Here is a 21,375-nt window from a genome sequence, read left to right on the forward strand (position 1 = left end):
AAAAATATATTTTGTTGATCCAAAGACTTAAGCGATTTAAACGTTTGGCGTTGTTTTCACGTTCGCTATGCAAAGTAAACTTTACAGGATGGTACAATTTTAACGCCTTTTTTTGGCGACAAGGTAGCAGCTCTATACACGGAGAGTAAACTCATCTTCAAAAATTGTCCAAAAATGTTTAAAATATTTATACCAAATTTATATTTTAATGAAAGTTAAGAAAATGTCGAATTAAAAATTTTACAGTAAATAAGGATATTAGGAAAGCTTTTACTAAAACCAGAAATGTTTATATTATGTCAGGCAAATTAAAGTACGGATTAGAAAACGAGTCTTAAATATTTTTATTTTAAATGTTTCTCTTTTTTTATTATTATTTTAACCTCAGCTCATATTACTTAGATATTTGTATGAACAAAATATAAGAGCTTAGCCAAGAAAACTTTTAATTAAATATTTTGAAAGCTTTAATTTTAAACCGTTTTGGTTCTGTGTGTGTGTGGATGTGTGTGTGTGTGTGTGTCAACCCGTTGTCATGGCCAATTTGTTGCTTATTGCGTGCTCGTTTCAGAGAATCCACTGCATTGCAGCTGCGACGCCCAGAAACTGTGGGAATGGCTGCGGGATCATCGCAAATGGTCACTTGCCGCGGGCTCCGGCGCTGGAGGAGGATTGGGCGGCCTGGGCGGAGTGGGGGGGAAGGGGGCTGGGCGGCGATTCCATTAATTACCTGAGGTGCGAACACCCAACGGAGCTGCGGGGCAAGGTGTTCGGCCGGATGGAGCCGCAGCAGTTCTGCGACGCCCCGCTAATACCCAAAATGGCCATCCAGGACATCCAGCCCTATTCGGTGGTCGTGTCCTGGCAGAGCCGCGACCATTTGGGCCTCAATGGCTTCGAAATTGTTTACCACGCCACCGGCGACGGACTCGTTCCGGCCGGATCCCCAACGGACCGTGAGCGGGATGGGGTCAGGGGTCACGACCCCGACAGGGAGCGCACCCAGAGCCAAAGTCAGAGCCAGAACCAGAACCGGAATCGCAATCGGGACCAGGAGCAGCGGGAAAGAGAGAGGGAGCGCGAGAGGGAGCGGGACAGGGAGCGGTTCCCCATCGCCACAGATGAGGTAAGTGCCTGCACTGGCAAAAAAAACATGGTATCACACATCATTTCATACCCTATTTAAATATTTTTTGCTTTGACTTTCATCAATTGCCGTTTTTACAACTCTTAAATATGGATATAAAACATTTTTTTCTTAATATTTCATTTGACCATTTTGGGAATCGATTTATATATCTGAATATGTAGATTAAATGTAAATATAAGGCATTCAAAACAAATAGGACCCATTCTAAATTGAATATTTTTATATTAAATCATTTAATTTATTATGTGTTGTATTAAATTAAATGATTTTATATTTCATTTAAATTTAGATTTAAAATGCTCAAATTTTGTATTTCCAGTGTAAAATAATTTACTCCAAAAATTTTTAAAATGAAAATTTACAATATTAAATATTAATTTAAATTTTACAATATTTGTTGGCTTCGAAAACTTTTACTATTTTCCCAGTGTATCAAATTTAAAACTAATTTGACGGTCTGCGCTGCCGACTGATATCCTCGTAATTTCTTTTAATAAACGCTTAATCTAGAGCTCGCCTTCTGTCAGGTTGTTCAGCGAGATTGGGAAGAAGGACACTGCGCCGCATTCGATTTTGGAGGCACAGTGTCTAGAAATGTCGAAAAATTGAATATGAATTGAATGCATTCTTACCAAACTTACTTTTTCAAATTAAACACAAGTTTAGCTATATTTTTCATAAAACTAAGCTTGTTATAATCTTGTCTTTAGTTGTCAGTTAATTTTGTGAGTAATATTAGGGTATTTAAACTTATGTATACCCCTTGTATACCGCTGGCACTATCCAAAGCCTGTTTTGTCCGTATGAACATAATGCCCAAGTGATCCCAATCGATAATTTTTAGAAATATTACTATAGTTCACTGCTCACAAACATTGTTCTGAACTCTTTTGCATGAAATTATGCAAAGCCTCGCGGCACTTTTTGTCCGTATGGCCAGTTTTGTCCGTTTTGTCTGCATGACCGAAGTGCCTTAATATCCAGTGATTCTGTCAATTAGCCACTAACCCATCGATAAATCCTCTTTAGGAAGCATTAGCTCCCTGCTGCACTGTCCGCTCATTACAATTTCTAAACCGGTAGTAAAAACCGCGAACGCCACTGTGCCACTGTGGCCCCGGAAAAGTCGAGGGCCGCAGGGAAAGTTTTTAATAAAGCGGGACACGGCATCGACATTGGCATCGACGATGAAAATGGGAATGAAAATGGGAATGAAAATGAGAATGAGAATGATAATGAAGACGAACCTGCTTAATTTATTCCGCAGATCCATGGCAAGCGGCTAAATGGGACGGCCAGCTCGACGAAGTTAACCAAGCTGAGCCCCAATACGCGCTATCACATCTGTGTCATCGGGAGCGGTAATTGGCTCTCGGAGCCGCTGGCGAACGCACTGCAGCGGCTCCATGCCAACGAGTCCATTCGCGACGACGACTCGCCGATGATGATGTCCGCCCCACTGCCGGACTCCTTTTCGCCGTATCAGCATCAGCATCAGCATCAGCACGCTCGCAATGCCAATGCCAATGCGGCGATGGTGCAGGATCAGAATCTGGAGCAGGATCTGGACAATGCCATCGGTGGGGAGCAGCATGCCCTGCTGGAGGTGCTCAAGAACTCGCACATCTCGGCCTGCACGGATGTGCAGACCCTCGACTCGACGCCCAGCCTGGTGACCGACGAGAACGGGCTGGCCAGCAACGGCTTCATTCACTCCATCCTGACCAGGCGACTGGGCCTGATCGTGGGCTGCTGCCTGGGCATCATTGTGTTCATCGTGATGATCTCGGTGCTGAGCTATGTCAAGCTGAAGAAGCAGCGCATCGAGAACGCCAAGCGGCAGGCCGCCTTGCCGCCGGAGTACATATCCTATCGCCACTTCTCTATTCCCAACGAGGAGCTGACCAGGACAGCCGCCAATGCTGGAGCGGCAGCGGCAGCGGCGGCGGCAGCAGCAGCGGCTTCAGCGGCCGCAGCGAACAAGTCCGGCGATGCTGGCAGCCCGCCGCACATGTCCAGTGTGCCCAGCGGTATTAGTGCGCACATTAGTGGGACCAGCCTGAGTACAGGTGGCACGGGTACGGGCACCACCACCACCACGGCCACCACGCCCATTGGCGGTGTGCCGATTATGGGCGTCGGCATGGGCGTGGGCGTGGGCAAGGCGGGCAGTCCGCTGGTGGGCGTGGTGGACAGCGACCACACCCACAACGCCCACGGTCACGCCCATGCCCATGCCCACCGACAGAACAACGGTTACATGGCGGCGGGTGTGGTGCTCAATACAAACCACTTGAGCGTTTGTTAGTCGCACAATTGAACAATGAGTCAAGCAAGTGAATAACTTAAACAGGGGCAGTCTGTTCCGAGGAAAAAGCGCGGAAGGAGGTTCCAAGTGAAGGGGGGGATGTCGAGAAATTCTACAAAAAACGGTTTGAATACACTTCGCCCACGTACCATCCCTCATTGAGTATTTTTTTGATAAATAAGTTAAGCCTTTGTTTATAAGCATTTAAATTATATCACTTTTTAACACAGTCTGTATGCTCAGTTAATTTTTTCATATTTTTTTTTATGTTGTTTGTGGTTGTCAACTACAAACAGATATTTATGCACTCGAAGCCTAAATAACTTAAATATTTAAATATTTCTTGAATACATTTTCAACACTGTTAATCATTACAAGAGAGAACCCTTCTATAGCATTTATAGTTATATTTCATTTAAAGATAATTGCATTAAGTTTAGTTAACTAGACCCAATCAAACAACTCAGATAGTGAGATCTAAAACAGAAGGCAATTATTTGAAAAAAGTATTTATTGACCAATACAGACATGAATTATATGTGTTTTGATTTATTTAGCAAATAAAAGTGCAACTCAAATACCAATGTTCAAAAATGTAAACCATGTAATCAAAAAGTTAAAAATTTAAAGTCTTTTAAACAGTGTTAAGTAGTATCACTTACTATATTTTTTTAGAAATGAGTTCGTTTTAGTAATTAATGAAGTTCCCGCAAACACAGCGTCGATATCCAGCTTATATGATAATACCCAAAGATAATCGCCCACTCATTCGAGAATAAATGAGTTTTAAGAGGATCTACCGCATGTGTGGTATAAATTTTTGGTGTTCAACAATAAAATCCGCTTTTAATAATGAAATGGATGGCGTGATTTATTGAAATTTTAAGTGAATTAAGTGAATTCAACCACTTCAGCACCCCCTTCAAATCAAATCTGCAATCAAAAAACGAAAATGAAAACGAAAACAAAAACAAAAACCAAAAAAAATCGAAAGCAAAAGCTCCCATATTTCATATTTCAAATGGAGTCAAAAACTTTTGCCAATCAGAGCAAATGCGCAAGCATTTTTATGTTTTGAATGTGCCCGAAATGCATTTAATTTTCGATTGAAAACCCAAAAGCAACCAAAGCCCAAAAAAAAAGGTAAAGAATGATAAATATAGAAAAAGAGAGAAAATCTAGGTTAGTGATAATCATGATGACGCGTTCAACGTTCGTTTAGTTATGACAATTGAAAGTAGAGCACTATGCGAAAAATCTAAAAGCGGACGGCATCGCGGAATTTTCAATGTAAATAAAGTGAAATCAAAGCGAAATCTCAGTCGTAAATGTTGCATCTAAATCAAATTAAGCTCCATTTAAAACTAACTATAAGAAGTACACACCCATGGCCGTATATACCTATATATATATATATATGTATTAATATTAATATATATACATACCTGTAATGGAAAACACACAAAAACGAAGAACATTTTTTTTTTGAGCTAGAATTAGTGAATGGATAATGAATGAGCGATATTTTTTTTTTTTAGATCTGCGCTGAGAAATCAAAGATAAACTAGCTATAAAAAAAACGACATGAAAGCGACGAGACATATTACCACAAATAAGTACTAATTATCTAAAGGTAAAACAATAAAATTAACTAGTTTAAGTGCAGGCCCCCAAAGTATGCATAATTGTTAGCAGAACTCAAAGAGTTTCATATATAAATATATACATACATTTTTTTCTCATAGTTAACTATATGTTTTTCCTATTTTTCGATTCGAAAAATAAAACGAGTTAAGCTTTAGTCGAGGAATGGAAACACACATAACGATTTACTTTAGCAAATAAATATTATGCATAATGACGACAATGCAAACCAGACACAGAAACAAAAGCCAAATAATAATAATAAATTGGCTAAAGAATTTCTAGAAAATTAAGCAAGCGATTTAATTGAAATCAAATTAAAGCCAAACACAAAAACGACAACAAAAACAAAAACACACAACCGGAGCGAGGAGATTCAAAGGAGATTTCCTAACCTTCCGGCTCCCACTTTTCTCCCTGTGTACGTCTCTGTGTGTCTGGGCTTCTCAAATATTTTAATATTGTTATATGCAAAACACAACAACTATAGCATGCATGCTGGCAAACTTAAGAAGCAAACAATAACAATGGCCAGAGGAATAAGAACGCAAAATGCAAATCAAAATCAAAAAATCGAACTTAAGACAACATGAAATAAACAAAAACCAAGACAAAGGAAACCCAAGCAAAAAAAGTAAAAAAAAAGTATAACACTAAAGAAGGCTTTGTTATTCTCTACAAGAAAAAAAGCCAACAAAAAATGCATCCGCTGCCATGCCGAAACCCTTCTCTTCAATTCTAGTTCAATTGTAGGGCATAAAAAGCAAAAAAAGGAAAAAAATACACACACAAAATACACACAGATTGCAGAGGTAAAAATTAAACAAACATACAGCAAACATGCAATAAATGTAATAAATTAAAACCCAAAAAACCAAAATATTGTATGGCAAGCAACACAAAGTAAAATATTAATAAAAGACAAGAAACTTTCAAATAAAAGCAAAAGTGGTTTTTCATTTGATTGCAGTGGATATTTGCACACGGTATTGTATTTGCGCCCAGCCTTTAAATATTCACCCATCACCTGTGTTTGCCCACGACCCAAATGGCGCAGTATGCTGACTGTATATGAATATCTGTTTACGGCATGATTCCACCTTTTTTATTACAAATCAAGCGTTGCGGCCAGGGCAGAGGCAACAGTGCGAATGGTTAATGGTTAAAGCAAACAGTGCGTATGAGTAATATTCTTGAGGTTTTTCAATTTGAATATTTTGTTATTCGAATATTTTATTTTTTTAGTTTTAATGTTACCACCAATGTTAAAATCGGCATAGAACCGTAGGTCAGTATGAGAGATATATGCCAGCTACGCGATTTATTTAACCGATTTTGATCAAATACCAAAGAAGAGGTTAAATATATACCATAAAAACATGTTAAGTTTCCTTCCCTTGGTGCGATAGCTTCAAGGTAATTAAAGATTGGCTTACTTTCAATAAAACTGCATATTTATGTAAAATGGTTAACTTTCAGACATGGAAAAGTTTGCCAAATAGATGTCTGAGTTCGTCATCGAACTCCGAACCAACTCCACTTGACTGCTGTTCCCTTCAGTAGGTCACATGCGCAGGACCTGGTGTCTACTTTATTTTTTTTTATTTTTTTTTTATTTTTTTTTTTCATTTACATGCACCTGCCGTGCAGCTTCTTTTCAGTGTTTTGTGTTTATACCCATTATCCTCAGAATAAAAGGGTATATTAATATCGTTGAAAAGTAAACCTCAATAAGACCAATCAATCTATTGCTTTTGAGATCAATTGTAATTAAAAATATCGGAAATTTTAGCTTAGTCTTGGAAGTAGTTAAGTACTTCTACCAACTTCAATATGCATATTTTATTTATTCGTGCAGGTTGAGCAACGGGTATCTTATAGCCGGGTAACTCAACTACTGTGTTCTCTCTTGTTTTTGTTGCAAATTTTTAATTAAATGGAAATTTCCGCTGTCTTGAGCACGTTTTCTCATCAACGGCATTAAATGCTATGCAGAATTTTAATTAGGCTCGCAACACACACCCACAAATATACATATGCAAACTCGGCGACGGTGGGTCCATGCAACAGGATTTGCAGTGCAAAGACATTGCTGGTCGGGGAATTGAGTCCTGTCCACGGCAGCCCAAAACAAATCACAGTGTATCAACAACTAAGCCAAGTGCAAACGCAAACAACGAAATTGGGCCGCTAAAATGACGCGACTCAAATCTACTTACCTGCAACAATAAGTAAGTAGGCCGCCGCCGCCCAAGTTGTTTAATTAAAACCAACTTTAATTGACAAGATTTTCTGCTTTCGTCCTCTCATTTCCCAGCTCCTGACCACTGTAAATATGTCGCTCTAATTGAAAATAATCAAACGGATGGCAATAGTCCATCGAAGTTAATTGGCTAGCACGGCGAAGGGTAAAACACCCAAACACTTAAACGTCTTGCTGCCAGTGGAAGGTAAAGAATAAAGGTATTACATGGAGGAGAATAAACACTAAAGACATTTAATTAAAATTCCCATTAGTAACAGAATTTAAAATGCTCGAGCGTATTCTTTAAGGATATTGTTTATTTGGATTGGCCTTTGAAGTCAGTATATATGAAGATCCCTTAACTGTAACAAATTCGAAGAGAGAAGTCAGCTTCTATGAAAAGCTCAGCTTAACCAGTGCTACATGTACATTTATCAAATATATATTCGCCAATAGAGTGCGAAATGCTATATTCTTTACCTCAGATGGAAAAACGTGTGTCCGAAGGGCCTTCAAAACGAAATTTATGACATAAATTTGTACACGAAACGTATGTTTTGTCATGTGGCCATTTATTGTCCGCGCCTCGCCATTTTCAACGTACATATGTCCTCTCCTCTCCTCACCACTCGCCTCGTTTTTTGTTTTATTTGTTTTTTTGTTTTTTTTTTTGTTCTCTACAACTTGTTCCAGCAAAATTGGCTTTTTGTTCTATTTTTTTGTTCGACCCAAAAATATCTTTGTTTGTTTTGCAACTTTTGTGCATTTTTTGTGTGTGTGTGTGTGTGTGTATTGTGGCCAGCGAGGGGAGTTTGCAGAAAAAGTGCAAAAACTAAGGGGGGAAAAATAGAGCTGTCATCGGGCATAAAAATATGTGTGTATAACAAACGGAATGACACTTGAAATGGTGTTTTCCACCAGAGGGTCAGAGTGTGAAAGGTGGTAAGGTTATGCGCAGACAAAGTTTCAGTCCCACAAAGCCGATTCTTTTGTAATGTCCAGTGGCGAAATCCCTTTGACTGAATCGTGTAGTACCAAAATATAAGCTGCAAGGCCTACAATCGATACATAACCAAACGAAACTAAATGTAGAAGGGTTTCCACATCGTTTTGTTCATCCCATAAATAATACATTTAAATAGAAAATTTACTTGAAATAATGAGAGATTTTCCAGTAGAGCTTTTGAATATTTTTAATGAATTTATAGGCTCAATTCTGTACCAGAAAATAGGAAGCAAGTCATAGAATCGATACATGACCAAACAAGACTAAAATTGGTAAAGAATTCCGCAGTGAACTGGGTAATTTTGTTAATTGCCTAAATTATACATTTAATAAGAACAAGTATATGAAATTTAGAGAGTTTTCAATAAAACTTCTAGTATTTTTAAAGAATTTATAGGCTCAATTTAGCACTCTCGCCTTGAAAAACCCAGAAAAAGTTGATTTATTAGTTGGCAAAACTCTTAAGACAAAAGCAATTCAAGTCATTTGTTTTATCTAATCGGAGGACTATCTGTAACTATTTATCAATAGATATATATGTATTTGAGGCTGGCCAAATTTGGATTGGGAAATCCTTTCAAATCAAAAAGTTGGCCAATTTTCGACTTGATTTCTGTCGCCGACGCCTTGGTGCGAATATTTTGCGCGCTTCATTGATTTAATGGAAAAACTTTTCGCCCAGTTTTGTTACTTTTTTGTTGTCCATGCCGTTGTTTACGAACGCCATATACATATGTTTGTGTGTTTATAGTATATATGCAGGGCTGCCCACAAATAGCCGCCCATAAATCGAATCGAATCGAGTCGAGATGTGTTGGTCAGGTCCGGGGCTATCATAAAAACAATATGTATGCTGGATATGGTTGGAGCCGCAGTTTGTGTCTGATTTGGCCAGAAGTCGATACTGTTTATAGTAATTTTCAATAGTTTTGCGGTGTTCATGTGAGAAATATGTTTTTCTACATTTGTTGGGTTGTGGCACAACTTTCCATATTGGCGGCTTGTTGTGGTTCTGGTTGGTTTCTGTTTAAGGGTTTTTTTTTGTCAATGAAGCAGGGGTATATAGATACGAAATAATAAGAATTGTCACCATTATTTGATTCAGAAACCACAAAATGAAAGGCAAGAACCTTAGCTGTTCTTAATAGTTCTGAGAATGAATTTGTTGACAAGAATAAAAGTAAGATTCGTCAAAGCGAACACTTATTAGTGAATCAATTTGCTTTTAATGTGAGTATTTTATATACAATATACTTATATACAAACTTACTAATTAGGAAACAAAATGATAGAAAAAACCAAAAATCAAATTGAAATATATAAATATATAAAGTTAATCAAAATATAATAAATAAACAATTTAACAATTAATATAAAAAAAGTTAGATACGTTTGTAAGGCATTTTGCTTAACACTAATATTCAGTCAAAGTCCATTTATATCACCGTGTGACTTGTGTTCGAGACATCTTACAATAATGTAGATAAAGACAAAGATAAATCATTCAAAATAGACCAATAGCGTTTGTGGTGTTTTACAAAAATATTAGCCTGACAACAAAATAATCTTTCACTAAGTCAGCTTGTGAAACTATTTCAACGCTGTTTGCAAAATAATCAATCGTTTGGATTCTGCGAAATTGCGCCATTTTTGCAGCTGCAGTTCAAACAGTTTAGTGACGCCATTACCTGTTTTCCCTGCGCATTTCGCAAACATTTGATGGCACTTGGCCACAGATTTTTACGCCCATAATAGCGAGGATGTGTGTGTGTGTGTGTGTGTGTGTGTGGATCCCAGTGGGCCTGTGTGGGTGTTGTGTGTGCGTGTCTGTGTGATTTGGGGTGATTCCCTTTCTGGTATTCCGTTTGACTTGCTATTCCGCGGGGATTTCGACGTGTGAGATGTGTGTAAAAATGCTGAAACATTTGAAAACATCAGTGTGGGTACCTGTGTATCTGTGTCCGTTTATATATGTGTGTGTGTGAGTGTGTGTTTATATATGCATATACGGCAGTGGCAATCCAAGTACAAATCACATTAGTGGATGATCAGGGAGCCGCGTAGTGAGCTGATGGCCCAACGAGGGAATCAAAGTCATGTTTGACAAGGAAACTCCATTAAAAATGCAACTTTTAAATTTTCCGGCGGTAAATGAGCGGGCAAAACAACCGCAACAATAACAACAGCGAACAACGAACAACCAACAACTGACAACAAGCGAGCAACAGCGTGCCCGTTATTATGCTGTTTCTGCAGCTGCCATTGGTTTTTATAGCTGCTTACAGTTGAGCGAGCGAGTCGAAGGACCAACGGATGCACTCAAAAAAATACCCTAGCTTCCTCTCAATTTATTGAGCTCGAAAAATGTCACTTTTACCCTGCCAGCCAGCCATTTTGTACGATCAATATTTGCAAGTATTCCATAATTTATGTTGTAATGACAATTTCAATTTATAATTTAACCATACTTTTGCTAAATATTTTCTATCTATCTATCTAACAAAATTTAAACATCTATAAATAATTATCCTTATTAATTATTTTCTTGTAAAATAATAAGAGAAATTATAAATAGATATTTATAGCAGCGTAATGGCGGTAGGCCCTTTGATCGATTTTGTAGCAATGACGTTGACATGTCTGCTTTTTTGACATGCACTTTGTGTGTTGTCCATAAGCCGACACTTCACAGTATATTTAATATATGTTTAAGTATCATTTAAGTATTCATTTTACTCTCCGTGCATGGCAGTGGTCATGGAAATGGGCATAACGAGGAGCACGTAATGTGGAAGCCGAAACTTGCAAGCCGCCGAAACCTCAGAAACCACCGAAAACACCGAAAGCACCGAAACCACCACCCGAACCACCGTCGTTGTCTCTGTGTCCGCCATGTGATAAATGGGCACTCCATAAATTTTTATCTTCGCTCAACTCAATCTTGTGCTCAATCTGGAGCCACGTCGCCGTCCCTGGTGGTCAGTTTTATAGAGCTGGAGTTGTTGATGGAGATGGAGATGGCGATGGAGACGAAACTTAAAGATTGCAGTCAAGTTCGCTGTCGGGCGTCTGGGAAATTGTTTGTCTTTTCCGGCTGAATGGATAGCGAGGGAACCGCGTCGATGCATGCAAATTGATTGCATTGCCAGGTGAGATAAGCGGCGGCGGAAAGCGGAAAAACAAATAAATAAACATCATTGTTGTGTGCCAAACCAATTTCAATTTGGATTAGATGCATAGTTTAATCTCTCACAAACAATGCGGATAAACTAATATTACACCCAGAGCAAAAACCACATGGTAAAATTAAACATTAAAATATTTGAATGGAACATTGTTTTTCAAAATGTAAACATACCTAAAATAAATTAAATACATGATAATGTAATTGTTAACATTTTTAATTAGTTTATCCAATAGAATAATTGTAGATATCATTTTTTTTTAAATTTAAAAATAACATTTTTCCATATTTAAAAAGAAAACGAAAGTGTGTCAAATCAGCACCGAAAATATTTAACTCAAAGTGAAAATATTTGGACTAACCACGATTTTTCTCTGGGTGAAATAATTTATCAGACTGTCACAAAAAACCAGTTGTCCCAATAAAACCGAAATAGGATCAATTATATATTTTTTCAACAATTTTGCTTTTTATTGGAAATAAGTTGGCAAGGTCTAAAAAGTATTTTAAAATCTATAATCTACCTTCTTTTCTGTAGGTCACGTTATAAAACAAATCAATCATTAGTGTATGCCCTTGCAGAATTTGTATAGCAATGAGTTTCCCGGAAATAGCGTGCTTACTCCCTTGTATATCTTAAATTATGTATTCAGAATTCTTTCAAAGACATGCTAACTCAGTTACCCGCCAGGACCTGTTAATAATAAGTGACTTAAGTGTCTCTTTGTTGTATCTCATGCTTTGTATGCCGGCACACATTTAGTCCACTCAAATCATCCATTATGCAGCAGCGTGGTCCACTCTCGATCTCATTTTAAATCGTCGCCGCTTTTGGACTCATTTGTAGTCCTGCGGCGAACTCCTTGATGCGGCTAGTGATGTCTCCTTTGCTTTCGTTTTTTTTTTTTGTTCCTTTTCAAGGAGTCCTAGTTTTGCGCATCTAGGGTATTTTTGAAGTATACTATGAATGTGGAAGTTTATTTGGAAGGACCGGCCTCTTCGTAAGAAAGGCTTTTTCTTTTGCTAAAAGGCTATGTAAAATTCTATCTTACTTTGGTTTTATTATGCAGTGGAAAATTAAATATATTGATGCTTAGTTTTGAACGCCCTTAAAAGGAATTGACTAATATATGGTATAACAACTTAGCCAAAGTACTTTAAAAGTAGGAAAAACATTTATGCTTAACTATTTCATATATATATATATATATATATATATATATATATATATATATTGAATGGATTTTGTTTTTGGAAATAGGTATTTTATGGTCTGGTTATTTCTCACATCGCATTTCCGTGGCCTTATAATTTTGTTTTGTAGCGGCCAGTGCTCGGACGTGATTCGGAAACCGGGGCCACCGGTAAATTGTAAGCAGACGTTCAACGCACGTTTGAACACATAAATCAATTACAGAGCTCATGGAAAAAGCCGCCGGGGAGGGGCGTGGCCGCCGCCCACTACTGTCGATAGTATGTGTGTGTGTGTATTTTTGGAATGAGAACTAAGGGCTGAATCGTAGATAAAGCTTTGTGAAAGCGAAAATTTTTAACGCAATAAAGAGCAACCTGCACTTGCCGGGCTTCACGAAAATTTGAAAACTTTTTTAATACTTTGCTTTCGCTCTCTGGGCGATTTTAAGGCGGGGCACGACCAGGAAAGGATAGGACAGGACAGGACGGAGCGGGGTGGTAGGTATCCCAGCTGTCGGATAAGAAAGGAGCAGAAAATCAGAAAATCAGAAAAGCACAGGAGGCGGCAGTTCGCAAATTCGGAGGTGAGAGCAAGCCGCAGGCTTCCGGGTAAAGAAGCGCCGGATTTACCGCCTTACAGACCAAACTGAGTGCATGCAGCGAAACTTCAGCCGATAGTTTAAAGGTTTAAGCCACAATTGTGGCAAAAGGGGGGGGAAATTCACTGACTGCCTGCTTTATTGATTGCGCCGCAAATTCATTGCGATCTACAACAAACTAAAGTCGTCTCCAAATTTAAGTTGTCCACCGGCACTTCATCCGCTTTTCCGGCCCGTTATTGATGGACGGACGGCTGACTGCCCGCCTGACAAATTGCGAACCTGATGGATCGCACAGCCCGAGAGTCCCAGGAAAACTGCACTCTCCGTTTCGCTGCGAACAACTAAATAATAAAATACTAATAATAATATCTCTTATTTTATATACATAAATAAAACATATACATAGCATTAATATATTTAAATGGGATGGTGACTGAGTGCCTGTGTGATAAAAGTAAGTAAGACATTCTGTTATAGAAAAATCATGTACATAAACATATCTTAAGCGGGTTTAAAATGATAAAAAACCAAAACAAAATATATACATTCACCTTTACAAGTTAAGATAAATAAACATATATGAGTATTGTTATTGCTGTTTTTAAATAAATACATTTAACAATCATGATATAAACCTATATCTTTCAAATTTCATTAAAAAATAGTTATTTTTGCAAGAAACTTTATTATACTGCAAATGGTATGAAAGTTGAAACGGAACAATTAAAAAATTAATTAAATTATTGTTTAATTAATTAATTATTAATTACTTTATTTTAATTGGAAGACCATATGATATAGCTCTTATAGGAAAAATCCAAAAACTAATCGGAAAATAATAGGAAATAACTTTTTTGTTTTTTAACATACATTCTGAAATTCTAAAGAGGTAGTGGCTTAGTTGCACAAATTCATTGTGCAGAGCCTTTTCCCTCCTTTGCGTTTCCCGACAACCTGACCCATGACCCCTGACCCCTGAACCTTGAGCCCCCTTCTTCATCCCCATGGCCCCCTTTAGACCACTCGAAACCGTCTGCTGTCATCCGCCTGGCAATCCGCATCGATTTGCACATTTTCAGCATGACTTCATATTCGTGTCGGTTGCAGTGGCCACGCCCCTTTTTTTTAAAGCCGCCCCACAGCACTTGCACTTGCACTTGACGTTCGCGATTCCAAAGAGGAAAAGAGCAGGGCAGCCAGTAGGATTTCAATGGGCTCAGCCGGGATGTCAGTGAGCGGAGTCCCCTGCTTAAGCACACATCAAGAAAAAGGATAAGAATAGGTAAAAAGTAACTTTGCATACTGACTTAAGCAGTTGACAGTCCTTTTAATAAATTTAAATGCGATTGTTGTAAAGGCCTTAAAGTAAATAACAAGAAAGTTGGCTCAAACTATTTTAAGAAAGGTTTTAGCACAGTCAAGAAATGCTTTAAAAATAATAATAAATAAAAGAAAATTGAAATATGTTGTGATTGCTGTTTTTAACCGATTGTATTATATATTAGTTGTTGTATATTATTTACTTGAAATTAAATATTATTGAAATAGAGAATAATGCGAAGCCTTTTAAAGTCTGAATACAAAATATTTTTTCCAGCTAAATGCCTTGAAAGGATTCTTGATTTTTCATATTTCTCGTTTATGGAAAATCTCTTTTTAATCTCGCAAAAAATATGGCCTACATTTTGATGGGTGCGTTCTATATCAAAAACCTTCTTTTTGGTGCTTCACCTTTTTTCCAGTGCATTCAGCCTGTTATTGGCTATTAGTTTATGATTGGATGGATGCCGTTTGAAGCATTACACTTGCCAATCTCTTAGGCATTATGCTAGCCCATGCTGGCTGTTCGTTGTCAATCTATGATGCCACTTCATTAGCGAGTCCTGCAAAGTGGAAGCCTGGCTTTAAAGCCCCGTGGCTCCTCTCCGCGAACTCCTGTTGAGCCTTGAAAATCCTTTTCACTTCCTGCCCCGCCGTCGCCGGCATCGTTTATTTGCGCTTGTTATCTCCTGTGCGGCTTTATTATTGTGTTCTGCGCCAATTTCCGCTGCCGGCAAATGCGTTTTGTAAATAAAATGTCAAAAGGATTTGTGCGACAAGCCGGAGGACCAAAAAACGAATTCCGACCGAATGGCCAGGCGACTGAGAGTGAGCAAGTGCCTTCTGTCATCTCTTCAGCTTGCGATTTGCATTAACAGGGACGTCCTTTTTGTTCGACGGAAATGTCACTTTTTTAACTGAAAAAAGGCCCTCTTTAAACATTTTTTACCCCTAAGCCAAAAATGGCAACGCACTGATGTATAATTGATGACACCACTAAGATGATATCTGCAGACACATAAGAAAATTGTATACTCGGTCCTTTCAAGATTATATTTTATATCAAATCCAATATCATTTCGATTTGCTTACCTATTTAAATTTATATAATTTTTGTGCAGTCTTTAAAATAAGAAAATCTTAATAAAATGTTTTTTATTAACGGAGAGTAACAACGGCCTAATAAAACCAAATATAACACAATATTTGTAACATTGTGTTTATTAATTTCACCTGTTTATACTGAGAATGTTATGTTTTATACAATGTGTATGATATATTGTCCATATCTTTTTCTAAAGTCAATAAACTTTTGTTTAACGAAGCTCGATCTTAAGCTTGGAGCACCCTGTTTTAAGGCGTAAACTTTGTGCCGTATTCTCGAAATGCCAAAACAGATGTGGCCGATGCCTGCGACTTAAACTCAGAGGACCCCTTCCCAAATCCACTTTTTTTGTGATTTTCCCCGACTTTTCCCGCTTTTCCGCTTCCTTTTCGCGAACTCATTTCCAGTTTGCAGCGTTTTCTTTGTACATATGCCTGAGTGTATACTTTTAGTTCGATTTTGGCCGGGACACGCCCACCCCCAAACGCCCCTGCTCCACACCGCCCAATGTCTCACTGCTGCTGGCACATTTATTGCCCAACGCATTTGCATGTAAATTATTGAATTTGGACGTTCCCTCAAAGGAAACGGCAATGGAATTATTGCCTGACCATAATCATCAAGAAAAGGGGCAGAGAACCACGAACCTTTCGCTTTCATCCAGCTCTCCGGTATTGAATGATGGAATTGGAAAAGCATGCTAACCAAAACATTTACCCAAGTTTCAGGGTGTTTTGGTTTCTCGAGCCTACAAACTGCAAGTAATCGGATTAATGCACTAATTGAGGCTCTAATCAAAGTATGAAATGATTATGTTAAGCTTAGAGATAACTACCGACGTTAGCTTTGTCTAAATATATTTACAAATATTTGTAGTGGCACCGAAAACTTGCGTTTTTGTATACCTACCGTGCACATATACTTTAAATTTTTAGAGTGCGCCACAGAAATTGCCAAAGTTTTGAAAACAACTTAAAAGGGTTCCAAATAAGTATGCAATAAAAATATTAATCTCACCTTTCAAAATAAAGCCAACGGATTTCTAGACTTTAAATATATTGTTGCATTCTTTTGCAAACCTTTATAATTTATTTGTATCCACATATACAATTCCTTTTTAATTATAATAAAAATGGGGAACTTTAGCGATTTAGGAACTCAAATAAATCAAAAGTTATCAATCTCGCTGTTCTACCCATTCCACCTGTATTTATTTGTCAATTATTTTCCCTTAGAATGCTGAAATGGAAATGCATAAGTTTCACCGGCACTAATCAAAGGACTTGGCTTTATTGTGAGCCAGTTGATAGTTAATAAGAAATATGAGCATCCGAGTCCGGGAATCGGATGAGATGGGAATAAGCGATATGGCCAGCCACTTCCAGTCCTGCATTTGGGGTCCTTTGGTAAGCCAGAAAACATATAAACGATAAATGAAATGAAACAATTTCAATAAAGTTTTGGGCTACAACGAAATGCAAAACCGGAAACGGAAACTGCAAAACGAAGTAAAAGGCAAATTACATGGGACTCTGACTGCCGTATGTCTGTGTGTGTGTGGTGTGTGGATATGAAAATATTGTAAATGAAAGCAGAGAGCCATGTAAATTGTGGCCATAAAAAGCCACAAAAGAACTGAGAGTGAGACAAAGTGGAAATGTTTAAAATAAACTCAGCATGAATGCTAAAATGTATAATATTTGTACTCTTGCCAAAGTGGGAATTTCAAATCTGACCAGAGTCTTGTGTTTCTTTTTTAGTCTGAAAACTTATTAGCAAGTATTTGTTATAAATTTGTTTGGTTTCAGTTGTCATTAGTAGTCACATATAAAATATATATTTGCATAAATATTCAGGGGCTTTAGATTTAATGATCTTTAAAATTGTATCTATTTCAGGTTAATTTCTTATAAAATCAACAAGAAGACCAATTTGTAGGACATTCACATTTCACATAACATCTAAATAACAGAAGTAGCTCTTGACGTTAGTAAAACACAAAAAAAAACAAGAAATAAAGCAAACTTCGGCAATCCGAAGTTCATATAACCTTGCAGCTACAAGTATTGCAAGAATTAAACATTTTTGAAATCATTAAAATTATGATTTATTTGCGTATATGTTTAAAATCATTGAAGCTAGGATGATTTGCAGCTCAAAAATTAGATAGTTATTTTATGTTTTTATTATTTCTATAGGAGCTATAAAATATAGTCGTCCGATTTTGATGAAATTTAAGCCGTTATTCTAAATTATTTAACCATTACTGTATGTCGAAGAACTAAAAAAAAAATTAAAAAACAGCAAAGTTGTAATTTTTTAAATTTATTGTTCCTATGGGAGCTATATGCTTAAGTCGTCCGATCCGGCTCGTTCCGACTTATCGATCAGGGACGGATGGTATAAGTTGCCAGCTGTTCAAAATAGCAACTCCTTTGACTTTGGGTCTTATTTTGGCAAAGTTACAACAAAAATGGTCTTCAGAAATAATTTTGTTTGAAAAATCGCCAAAAATCCCAAAAAACACATTAAAAACTTGGTTTTTGTGTCAAAACCCTGGGAAATAATGGTCAAAATGTGGAATGTCATACACCGTTGAATTCGTAACAAAATTTCCAATCGAATGGCATTCACAGTTAAAATTTTTTCAGATTTTCAAATTTCTGCAAAAAATGATGATGTACCCCCTTACAAAAAAGTCAGAAATTTGGACATAAATAAATTTTTAAAAAAACCTTTTTCAGAATTCGGTTTTTTCGTCAAAGCTGAATTAATTGTTTTTAATCAATCAGGGATGGATGGTGTGGGTTGCCAGCTGTTCAAAATAGCAACTCTTTTGTCTTTGGGTCTTATTTTGGCAAAGTTACAACAAAAAGACTCTTAAGAAATAATTTGGTTTAGAAAATCTCCAAAAACCCAAAAAAACACATTTAAAAATTGGGTTTTGTGTCAAAACCCTGGGAAATAATGGTCAAAATGTGGAATGTCATACACCGTTGAATTCGTAACAAAATTTCCAATCGAATGGCATTCTCAGCTAAAATTTTTTCAGATTTTCAAATTTCTGCAAAAAATGATGATGTACCCCCTTACAAAAAAGTCAGAAATTTGGACATAAATAAATTTTTAAAAAAACCTTTTTCAGAATTCGGTTTTTTCGTCAAAGCTGAATTAATTGTTTTTAATCAATCAGGGATGGATGGTGTGGGTTGCCAGCTGTTCAAAATAGCAACTCCTTTGACTTTGGGTCTTATTTTGGCAAAGTTACAACAAAAATGGTCTTCAGAAATAATTTTGTTTGAAAAATCGCCAAAAATCCCAAAAAACACATTAAAAACTTGGTTTTTGTGTCAAAACCCTGGGAAATAATGGTCAAAATGTGGAATGTCATACACCGTTGAATTCGTAACAAAATTTCCAATCGAATGGCATTCTCAGCTAAAATTTTTTCAGATTTTCAAATTTCTGCAAAAAATGATGATGTACCCCCTTACAAAAAAGTCAGAAATTTGGACATAAATAAATTTTTAAAAAAACCTTTTTCAGAATTCGGTTTTTTCGTCAAAGCTGAATTAATTGTTTTTAATCAATCAGGGATGGATGGTGTGGGTTGCCAGCTGTTCAAAATAGCAACTCTTTTGTCTTTGGGTCTTATTTTGGCAAAGTTACAACAAAATTACTCTTTAGAAATAATTTGGTTAAGAAAATCTCCAAAAACCCAAAAAAACACATTAAAAACTTGGTTTTTGTGTCAAAACCCTGGGAAATAATGGTCAAAATGTGGAATGTCATACACCGTTGAATTCGTAACAAAATTTCCAATCGAATGGCATTCACAGTTAAAATTTTTTCAGATTTTCAAATTTCTGCAAAAAATGATGATGTACCCCCTTACAAAAAATCCAGAAACTTGGACAATAATAATTTTTTTAAAAAACGTCTTTCTAAATTCTGTTTTTGTGTCAAAACAAAATTTATTGTTTTAAATCGATCGGGGACGGATGGTATAGGTTGCTAGCTCTTCAAAATGGCAACTCTTTTGACTTTGGGTCTTATTTTGGCAAAGTTACAACAAAAAGACTCTTCAGAAATAATTTTGTTTGAAAAATCGCCAAAAATCCCAAAAAACACATTAAAAACTTGGTTTTTGTGTCAAAACCCTGGGAAATAATGGTCAAAATGTGGAATGTCATACACCGTTGAATTCGTAACAAAATTTCCAATCGAATGGCATTCACAGTTAAAATTTTTTCAGATTTTCAAATTTCTGCAAAAAATGATGATGTACCCCCTTACAAAAAAGTCAGAAATTTGGACATAAATAAATTTTTAAAAAAACCTTTTTCAGAATTCGGTTTTTTCGTCAAAGCTGAATTAATTGTTTTTAATCAATCAGGGATGGATGGTGTGGGTTGCCAGCTGTTCAAAATAGCAACTCTTTTGTCTTTGGGTCTTATTTTGGCAAAGTTACAACAAAATTACTCTTTAGAAATAATTTGGTTAAGAAAATCTCCAAAAACCCAAAAAAACACATTAAAAACTTGGTTTTTGTGTCAAAACCCTGGGAAATAATGGTCAAAATGTGGAATGTCATACACCGTTGAATTCGTAACAAAATTTCCAATCGAATGGCATTCACAGTTAAAATTTTTTCAGATTTTCAAATTTCTGCAAAAAATGATGATGTACCCCCTTACAAAAAATCCAGAAACTTGGACAATAATAATTTTTTTAAAAAACGTCTTTCTAAATTCTGTTTTTGTGTCAAAACAAAATTTATTGTTTTAAATCGATCGGGGACGGATGGTATAGGTTGCTAGCTCTTCAAAATGGCAACTCTTTTGACTTTGGGTCTTATTTTGGCAAAGTTACAACAAAAAGACTCTTCAGAAATAATTTTGTTTGAAAAATCGCCAAAAATCACAAAAAACACATTAAAAACTTGGTTTTTGTGTCAAAACCCTGGGAAATAATGGTCAAAATGTGGAATGTCATACACCGTTGAATTCGTAATAAAATTTCCAATCGAATGGCATTCTCAGCTAAAATTTTTTCAGATTTTCAAATTTCTGCAAAAAATGATGATGTACCCCCTTACAAAAAATCCAGAAACTTGGACAATAATAATTTTTTTAAAAAACGTCTTTCTAAATTCTGTTTTTGTGTCAAAACAAAATTTATTGTTTTAAATCGATCGGGGACGGATGGTATAGGTTGCTAGCTCTTCAAAATGGCAACTCTTTTGACTTTGGGTCTTATTTTGGCAAAGTTACAACAAAAAGACTCTTCAGAAATAATTTTGTTTGAAAAATCGCCAAAAATCACAAAAAACACATTAAAAACTTAGTTTTTGTGTCAAAACCCTGGGAAATAATGGTCAGGGAAATGTGAAATGTCATACACCGTTCAATTCGTAATAAAATTTCCAATCGAATGGCATTCATTTGCTATTGCACAAATTAAATATTCTTGAAATCTTAAAATTATTATTGACTAGCGTATATGTTTACATTGAAGCTATGATGATTTGCAGCTCAATTATTTGATCATTCCTATGTCAGCTATATGATATCGTTTTTCGATTTTAATAAAATTAAAAGCGTAATTCTGAACTGTC

At 36.6% G+C, this 21,375-nt stretch overlaps 1 protein-coding gene across 1 annotated transcript in view; it reads left to right on the plus strand.

Moving 5' to 3' along the window:
- LOC108140862 (chaoptin) overlaps positions 1-4,253 on the plus strand; it is a 169,526-nt gene extending 165,273 nt beyond the window's left edge. The window contains 3 exon segments of the mRNA XM_041710734.1: positions 572-690; positions 692-1,126; positions 2,418-4,253. Of these exon segments, the coding sequence (XP_041566668.1) occupies positions 572-690; positions 692-1,126; positions 2,418-3,458 (1,595 nt within the window). The 3' untranslated portion in view covers positions 3,459-4,253.
- Positions 4,254-21,375: the final 17,122 nt, after the last annotated feature.

The sequence above is a fragment of the Drosophila elegans genome, unplaced genomic scaffold (genome assembly GCF_018152505.1).
Source record: "Drosophila elegans isolate 14027-0461.03 unplaced genomic scaffold, ASM1815250v1 contig_149, whole genome shotgun sequence".
NCBI classification, from domain to species: domain Eukaryota; kingdom Metazoa; phylum Arthropoda; class Insecta; order Diptera; family Drosophilidae; genus Drosophila; species Drosophila elegans.